The 9,362-nt window shown below is 33.8% G+C and overlaps 1 protein-coding gene across 1 annotated transcript; it reads left to right on the top strand.

The window, feature by feature from the left end:
* The first annotated feature begins 3,311 nt into the window (after window positions 1-3,311).
* LOC100805344 (sucrose synthase 7) lies at window positions 3,312-9,141 on the top strand. Its single transcript, XM_003533249.5, has 15 exons — window positions 3,312-3,557; window positions 3,848-3,980; window positions 4,090-4,244; window positions 4,494-4,686; window positions 4,824-4,942; window positions 5,289-5,505; window positions 5,792-5,887; window positions 6,022-6,195; window positions 6,323-6,439; window positions 6,525-6,691; window positions 6,809-7,033; window positions 7,141-7,707; window positions 7,795-7,933; window positions 8,175-8,371; window positions 8,772-9,141. Exons 1-15 carry the CDS (start codon window positions 3,448-3,450, stop codon window positions 8,926-8,928), a joined length of 2,766 nt encoding a protein of 921 aa, XP_003533297.1. The 5' UTR covers window positions 3,312-3,447; the 3' UTR covers window positions 8,929-9,141.
* The last annotated feature ends 221 nt before the right edge of the window (window positions 9,142-9,362 follow it).

Here is a 9,362-nt window from a genome sequence, read left to right as displayed (position 1 = left end):
TTCATCAACAACCATACTAGAGGTTCAGATGATTTTAAGTTTACAAACTACAAGATTTTAATTCGGGGTTTCATTGCTTCTGCTTTTCTTCTTGTCACATCCATCTCCATGACTCTCCTTTCATTCTCCTCCAATAACTGAACGAAAAGGCAAGTGGAACTCCTACTAAGGGGCCTTGCTATATACACGTACGTACGGTTAATCAATTTTGGGTCTTCACCTCGTTATTTATTTTGTGCTATGTTAAAAACATAATTTGTGTCTTCAATTGTATATTGCATGCATTTGCATAAATTTTACACCACATGTAGGGCTGTGAAAAAAAATCCAAATATATAAAATCAATTTATATCTAATCCAATATAATTCACTTTAAATCTATTTAAATGGTTTGATTTTATATCCAAATCTAATTTTTTGGATTTTAAATCCAATTCAATTAATTGGATATGTATTGGATATTTGTTTGGATTTTTAAATCCAATCAATTTTTGGGACGATGATGGCTAGATTTTTTTGACTAACTTTGGTAGGAGCTATTTTTTAGTTAATCTCGTTTAGAGTTATTTTGGACAACGTTAATTGATGATGTTCTTAAGCCGTCATAGGTTGAGATTATTTTTTTGTTAATGTCAGTAAGGGTTTTTTTGACCAACATTGGTCGAAACTATTTTTTGGCCGATGTCGTCCAAAGTTTTTCTACCCAACATCAGTCGATGTTATTTTTTGGTAAACACCAGCTAGGGTTTTTTTTTGCTGATCTCTATCGAGATTATTTTTTTGTCGACATCAGGTAGGTTTTTTGACTGACATCGACTAGAGATTTTTTGGTCGATATTAGAGAAGACATTTTTTGAAGATGTTGGTTAGGATTTTTTTGGTCGACATCGACCGAAAACATCATTGATCGACATTAGTAAAAAAACCTAGCTAACGTCGACCAAAATATTCCTCTAATTGACGTTGATCGAAAAAATCCTAGTTGATGTCAACAAAAAATATCCCTAGCTAGCGCCGACCAAAAGAAATAGTCATGGTCGATGTTGGCCAACAAACCCTAGCTGACGCCAACAAAAAATAGTTTCAACCAGCGTAAAAAAAGAAACCTAGTCAACATTGACCAAAATATAGGCTCGACTAATTTTGGCCAAAAAATATCAACGATTGTCATCGACCAAAAAAAACCTTACTGATGTTGGTTAGAAAAATCCTAACCAACGTTTACCAAAAACCAGTCACGGTCAACGTTGATTGAAAACCCCTAATCGATGTCGGCCAAAAGATATTATCAACCGACATTGAGTAAAAACCCTAACTGACTTCAACAAAAAAATAACTTTACCTAAGATCAACCAAAAACTTCCTTGATTGACGTCGACCAAAAAATCACTGATTGACGTTAGTCAAAAAATAGTTCTAGTTGACATTGATTTAAAAATGTTTGGGCTAATGTTAGCTCAAATTGCCTTAGTTGAGGTAGGCCGAAAATACCCTAACTGAGATCAATAAAAAATAATCTTGATCAAGGTTGGTTAAAAAAAACTCTTAAATGAACAAGTGTTACGTTTTTACTTTTTAGCGTTTAATTACTAAAATTTATAAAAAAAAAATAAAAAATCCTTATAACATTTAAGTGGATATGATTAAATCCATATCTATTGAAATGGATTGGATCTTAAATCCAAACTATTTAAAAAAAATATGAATGTAGATTTAAGATCCAATCCATTTAAATAAATATGGATTAGATTCTTAAAAATCTAATCCTTGCCCACCCCTAATCACATGATCAATTTTATCTTTCCTGTTTGTTTGTTTGATTTTTTTTTTTTGGTGCAATACATGGTAACTTTTCTAATTGGTGACCTGTTTTGTCCTATCAAAAGCTTGAGGCCTTTCTCATATGAGTAGACCTCACCTTCTCATAAAAAAAAGAGAGTAGATCTCACCTCTCCTTATGATCCTTTCTTATACATTGTTACGTCTCTCACTACCTAACACACTCACCCACACCGCTACTACTTCAAGATTACTTCATTGCTTGACTGGACGTGAGAGCATATTTTTTTTTATGTTCATAACTTATCTATCTTTAGATTTTATAATCCAACTTAATAAAAACAATTCTTCGGACGACTCATGTTGACATTATTAAATTATATTATTATATAGAAATTTAATTCATATATAGACTAAATAAAAAGTTTTGTACAACTTTAAATATGAGATCTTTAACGGTTGTCCAACTTGACCGTACTCATTGTATGAGAGATCACATGATCAAAGTGAAAATGGTGGAGAAGAGAGAACAAAAGTGCAGTAAGGGGATAGCCCCTAGCTTCAAGTCTTGTGCTAAGACATGCCATGCCATCAGACACTGTTCAATTTATATATAATGATTAATTAATTATTAAATATCTAAGAAATGACTATATTTATCTCTTATTTTGTAAATTATTTTCTGTCAGTTTCAATACTCTAAGGTATCCTTCAAATAGATCCATTCATAGTTTAGGAATCCAATCTAATTAGGAAACAATTTAGTTTAGTAACTTTTAATAACAATAAAGACCAAGCGAATAGTTGAACCTTTTAAATAAGATGATAATTAGAATTATATATTGGTCTTTAAAGCTGCCAATTTACTAGTATTCTCGTAGTTAGTAGTATCTTCATACAATTGACTGAAAAAAATTAAAACAATATTAAATTATCCAGCTGCGGTAGTCACATGTATATTATTAGTATATCATTACTGTTAACGCTTAAACATATTTTTATTACGCATAGTAATTTTGTGTTTAATTTTTATCTACCGTAGTGTAAAAGATTTTTTTTTTTGAGGAGCAGTGTAAGGATTTTTATTATGTCAATGTCAATAAATAAAAAAATATTTTTAATATAAAAATTGTTATAAATGTCAATAAACTTTTTCCTTATAATAATATATAACTAGACGATAGTGTAAAATTTTATTTAAATTAAGTAGTGTTTTCTAACTCCCTGTGTAGTGTGTACACACGTATACGCAATTGATTTTATACGATAATAATATGCATTATATAAATAATAGTAGTAATATATTAGTCAGAATTCAGAAAAGCGCTCAATAACAACGTGTGCAATTTGAGTTGGAATAAAGAAAAGAACAATGATATTACCTCATAGAACAACTTCATGTTCCTTAAACATTCTTTGCCTCCACTTTTAAATCAAACGACACAATATATTGCTTTCTCCTCCATCCTTAACATTTCACATATTCTTTTCTTGCTTCCACTCTTACTTTCAGACAAATGATAACCAACATTCATTCTTTCTGATTATTCAAATAAATCCAATATATATAAATACTCTCTCCACACCCTCCAAAACAACATGCTCAAAACTACCCTTTCTTAATTCAACACAAATTATTACTATTATCTTATAGTCACTGGCCCTCAAATGGCTTCTACTGCCTCAAACTCTGCCTTGAAGAGATCAGATTCAATCACAGATAGCATGCCAGAAGCCTTGAAGCAAAGCCGGTTCCATATGAAGAGATGCTTTGCCAGGTACTATATATATGTCTATGTTAGTATTGTTCTTCAATCAAAATTTCACCTCGATAACTTAATTGTATAATAAAAGTTGGATTAGAAGTTAACATAGATTATTAAGGTAAAGCTCCAATTCTGATCGGAGAACAATATCAAAAGCACCTACAAAATTGTATTAGTTTTGTCCTATCACCTATGTCAATAGTTCATGGTCATACTCAAATGAGTTTCATATTTTTTGTATTCCACACTTTGGCTCTTTCATTTCCATAAGGTTTTTATATGGGTGGAAAAATGTAAAACAGGTTTGTTGCAAGTGGGAAAAGGTTAATGAAACAGCAGCATGTAATGGATGATGCGGAGAAAACAGTTGAAGATAAAGTTGAGAGGAAAAAGCTTTTAGATGGCATGTTGGGTTACATCTTCAGTTGCACTCAGGTACAGTTTTTGTTCATTTCATAGCTAAGAGTTTGTCTCTATAGAGAGACTCAAACACGGGCTTCAAGAGAATAATATGACTTATGGATCAAATTGGAATTGTGTTCAGGAAGCAGCTGTTGTTCCCCCATATATTGCTTTTGCAGTGAGGCCTAATCCTGGCTTCTGGGAATATATTAAAGTGAATGCAGATGATTTGCAAGTAGAAGGTATTGAGGCTGTAGAATACTTGAAGTACAAGGAAATGATATTTGATGAGAAATGGTAAGTGGTTCTCTCTGAAGCTCATTCACATTATTATTTTTTTTTTCGGCAAATGTTAATTGTTAGATTGTTAGATTTTTTGTTATCAGGAGGGATCCAACCTGCCACCTTTATCTCCTTTCCTTCCTTCTTAACCATCCAACCAGTCTTATATCTCCGCTCATTTACATTATTACCCTTTGGCTAGCCATGTTGTGTTTTGTTTGTGCCAATGGTTAGTGCAAATGCTGAACAGACTTGAATGTGCAGGGCAAATGATGAAAATGCTTTGGAGCTAGACTTTGGGGCTATTGATTTCTCCACCCCTCGCATGGTTCTTTCTTCTTCTATTGGGAATGGACTAAACTTTACAACCAAGATCTTGACCTCAAGGTTGAGTGAGAGCTCCCAAAACATAAATCCTTTGCTGGATTACTTATTGAGCCTTAACTATCAAGGAGAGGTAAATAAAAAGCCTGGATGATAGTATCAAATGATTGAAATGTATACACATGAAAAAGCAATAAAAAAATGACTTTGTAATACTGGAAAAGCAGTGTTTAACATCAGTGACTGCATATTTCTTTTATCAATGTGCAGAATCTTATGATCAAAGACACCTTGAACACCATGCCAAAGCTTCAGCAAGCACTGAAAGTGGCTGAAGCATATGTATCTGCACTCCACAAAGACACACCATACCAGAAATTTGAGGACAGGTCAACATCTAACTCTTTTACTTTATCCTCCATTTTGATAACAGTGAGTAAATACACATGAAAAGATTGGAAAAAAAAAGGTTAAGAAAGTCTAATCTGATGATGTCTTTAAAGTACTAATGAATTTCATTTGAAGATTCCTATTGTATCCATAGGCTGGTTTATTTTAAAGATAATCATGAATTAGCATTATTATAATTTTATCTTTCTTAAGCTAGGATCTTAAATAATATAGTTATCTACTTCTGATTGTTTCTTACTTTTTTTCTTCAGTTTGCCTGAGGAACCATATGAGCAAGCGAAAAAACTATTTTCATAATTGAAAATCTCCTATTACTGTCTGCAGGTTCAAGGAATGGGGATTTGATAAAGGTTGGGGCAACACTGCAGGAAGAGTTAAAGAGACAATGAAATTGCTCTCCGAGGTACTAGAATCTGCAGATCCAGTGAAATTGGAATCACTTTTCAGCAGGCTTCCAAATATGTTCAACATAGTTATCCTCTCCATTCATGGATACTTTGGCCAAGCAGATGTCCTTGGATTGCCAGACACTGGAGGCCAGGTGGGAATTCCTCCTCTTCAATGATTGGATATAAGAAAAAGTTAGATACTCAAAAAACTTTGTTCCTGAAATTTTTGAATAAATGAATTGGCATGCTAAGCTCATTGACATTTGGATGTATGAGTAGTCCTCTCCATGCTATTTTGTCTAACCATCACTCTTGAATATAGCTGAACATTGTCAAAAGTATTACTATTTTTCTTCTTCTGGTTGTGTAACACTACTCTTTAATTAACTTCAATGAGGCTGAGGCTGAGGCTGTTTATTTCTTCTTTTGTTCTAACAGGTGGTATATATTCTTGATCAAGTAAGGGCCTTAGAGGAGGAGCTACTCCATAAGATTGAGCTACAAGGCCTCGATGTGAAGCCTCAGATTCTTGTGGTAGGCTACTTACTAAGTACTAACTACTAATACAAAAAATACAAACTATGCTTCAAAAAGTAAAAGCCATTAGTCATCACATATCTTATTTTCATCATTCTTCTAGAGGCTTTGAACTAATGTTCCATGCACAGGTAACTCGTCTCATACCAGATGCCAAAGGGACCACATGTAACCAAGAACTAGAACCTGTCACCCACACTAAGCACTCCAACATTCTCAGGGTCCCTTTCTATACAGACAAGGGAATGCTTCACCAATGGGTCTCCCGTTTTGATATCTACCCTTATTTAGAAAGATTTTCACAGGCATGTTCTCAATCATATCTCCCATTTTCCATATAAGAGAAGAGTGAGAAGAATAAAAGAATAACAGAACATAAAACGCGTGCTTATGTGTCTCTTTTTATTCATATATTTCTTTAATCATCAACAGGATGCTACTGCCAAGATTCTTGAGCTCATGGAAGACAAGCCTGACCTCATAATTGGAAATTACACTGATGGAAACTTGGTGTCATCCTTAATGGCTTCTAAACTTGGAGTGACTCAGGTTCATTTTAATCTCCTAGCTTATCTATGCACATTCTTTTCCCATCAGCACTTTGAACTAAAACTTCTACCCATAACAAATGAAGGCAACCATTGCTCATGCTTTGGAGAAGACCAAATATGAGGACTCCGACGCCAAATGGATGGCGTTTGATGAAAAGTACCACTTCTCATGTCAGTTCACAGCTGACATAATCTCAATGAATGCAGCTGATTTCATCATAACTAGTACATACCAAGAGATTGCTGGAAGGTATGCCTTTTTTTAATTTTTTATTGTGAGTGACATATTGATATTCTTACATGCCAAGTAAGCATCCTATGGTCAAGATAAACATGAGGGTAACATTTCACTCTTTTGTATCATCAGCAAGCAAAAGCCGGGACAGTATGAAACACACACTGCATTCACCATGCCTGGACTTTGTCGCGCAGTCTCTGGTATCAACGTGTTTGATCCAAAGTTCAACATTGCTGCACCTGGAGCTGATCAATCTGTCTACTTCCCTTCCACAGAGAAAGAGCAGCGATTGATCGCATTTCATCCTGCCATTGAAGAACTACTTTTTAGTAAGGATGACAATGAAGAGCACATGTGAGTTTCATTGCACTTTGCTCAATCATCAATTTGTTTTTTAGTAATGAAAGTGTGTCATTTCATTGCGATGGCCTAATTCAAACTATAATGTGTTTTGGACTCAGAGGATTTTTGGAAGACATGAAGAAACCAATCATCTTCTCCATGGCTAGGCTTGACAAAGTGAAGAACCTTAGTGGCCTAGTTGAGTGGTATGCAAGAAACAAGAGGCTGAGGAGCTTGGTGAACCTTGTGGTTGTTGGAGGATTCTTCAATCCAGCCAAATCCAAAGACAGAGAAGAAACTGAGGAGATCAAGAAGATGCATTTCTTGATGAAGGAGTACAATCTCAAGGGACAATTCAGATGGATTGCAGCTCAAACCGATCGCTACCGCAACAGTGAGCTGTACCGGTGCATTTCAGATTCAAAGGGAGCTTTTGTGCAACCAGCATTGTATGAGGCCTTTGGTCTCACAGTCATTGAGGCTATGAACTGTGGACTACCTACTTTTGCAACAAATCAAGGAGGACCAGCTGAAATTATAGTTGATGAGGTCTCAGGCTTTCATATTGATCCTTACAATGGAGATGAATCAAGTGACAAGATTGCTGACTTCTTTGAAAAGTGCAAGATTGATTCTGAGCATTGGAACAGAATGTCAAAAGCCGGTCTTCAGCGTATCAATGAATGGTAATTCTTAATAACTAACAAGTGTTGCTACTTTTAACTGCATTCATGGTTGAATTTCTTAATATGATTCTTGGGTTTCCCTTGCAGCTATACATGGAAGATATATGCAAAAAAAGTCTTGAATATGGGATCAATTTATGGCTTTTGGAAAAGATTGAACAAGGAGCAAAAGTTGGCAAAGGAGAGATACAACCATATGTTCTATAACCTTCAATTCAGGAACTTGGTAAGTTTGGTGAATGGTATTCCTTCCTTTGTCACAAATTCAAGAGCAACACTACATACTTTCTAATTTCTATAGGTACAAATACAGCCAATCAAGAGTTCAAGATAATATGAACATAACTTTTTACAACAAACTTTATTATTATTATTATTTTAGCACATCCTTGAGCTTTTGATTGGTTGTACTTGTAGTTCAAATTCAATAAAAAAAACAACTTTGGAAACCTTTTATTGTATTGCAGGCAAAACAGGTACCTATTCCTAGTGAGAGACCCCAAGATCCAACACAAATGCCAAAGCCTTCTGCTCCAGCTCCATCCAGAAGACCAGCAGCAAAAGCAAGGCCTAAAAAAGTTTCTGAACATGGGATAGTTGGAGCTCCACTAACCCTATTAACAGCAGCAGCAACACCAAAAATTAAAGATCATCCAACCACAAGGTAAGTCATTTAATGCATGTAACTACCTCGTGTGTCAAACTAAAAATTGAACACCAAATGAATATTTTATTTTTACTCTAGCTTTGCATATAAATCAAAGAAAAAAAAATAAGAATCATGATTGAATATCGAGTTTATTAGCATGTATTATCAATGTAAAACTTTTTACAATATCAATCAATCAAAAATCATTTTTGATATGACTTTTAAAGTAATTATTTTAAAACTCATTAAACTTATCATACATGATTATTTGTGATTGAATAATATTATAAAATACCTTTACACCGGTAATGTATGTATTATTTGTTAATGGTAACAACTGAGTAATTATATTGATTGATCTGAATGAGAAAGAAATTTGTCTAAGACCCTTAAGAGCTTTCCATTTGCATTGCAGTGGTGAAGGTGTGAGTGCGAGAACAGCTACTTCTGAACAAAGTGGTGGTGGTGGTGGTTTATTTGGATTACGTTGGTTGGTCTCCATAATTTCTTTTTTGTGCGCCATTCATTACTTGTTGAAGAATTTGGATCGTCTGTTCACAAGGGAGCAATGATGGAATTACAATCAAATGTTGACGACGTGATTTTTATTTTAACTCATTTGTATACCTTTTTTTAAAAAATTTGTATTTCAATCTTGTTGTACCTGTGAACGATTTCAGTGACAAATAAAAAGTGCCATTTCAATGTTGCACGTTGGAATTAGTGGCACGTGAATTCAAAACTTTACAAATTCTATTTTATATGAATTATTTCATCATGTTTCAGTATGTCTCGTCTTTTCTCTCGTCCAAAATTTGCAAATTATACTGCAGATATAAAAAATTCATGATTATTTTAAATAGATACTGTTATATTATGGGAATAACGAGATGTCATACTCGTGCAGTGTGTAGGTTTATTTGAATGAAAAAAAAATGTAATAAAATATGATATTTATTTATTCTACTAACAAAAATTAATAATACTAATAACTAATATTTACCAA

This window comes from Glycine max, chromosome 9 (genome assembly GCF_000004515.6).
Source record: "Glycine max cultivar Williams 82 chromosome 9, Glycine_max_v4.0, whole genome shotgun sequence".
NCBI lineage: Eukaryota > Viridiplantae > Streptophyta > Magnoliopsida > Fabales > Fabaceae > Glycine > Glycine max.
This window is presented reverse-complemented; position numbering and strand designations above follow the sequence as displayed.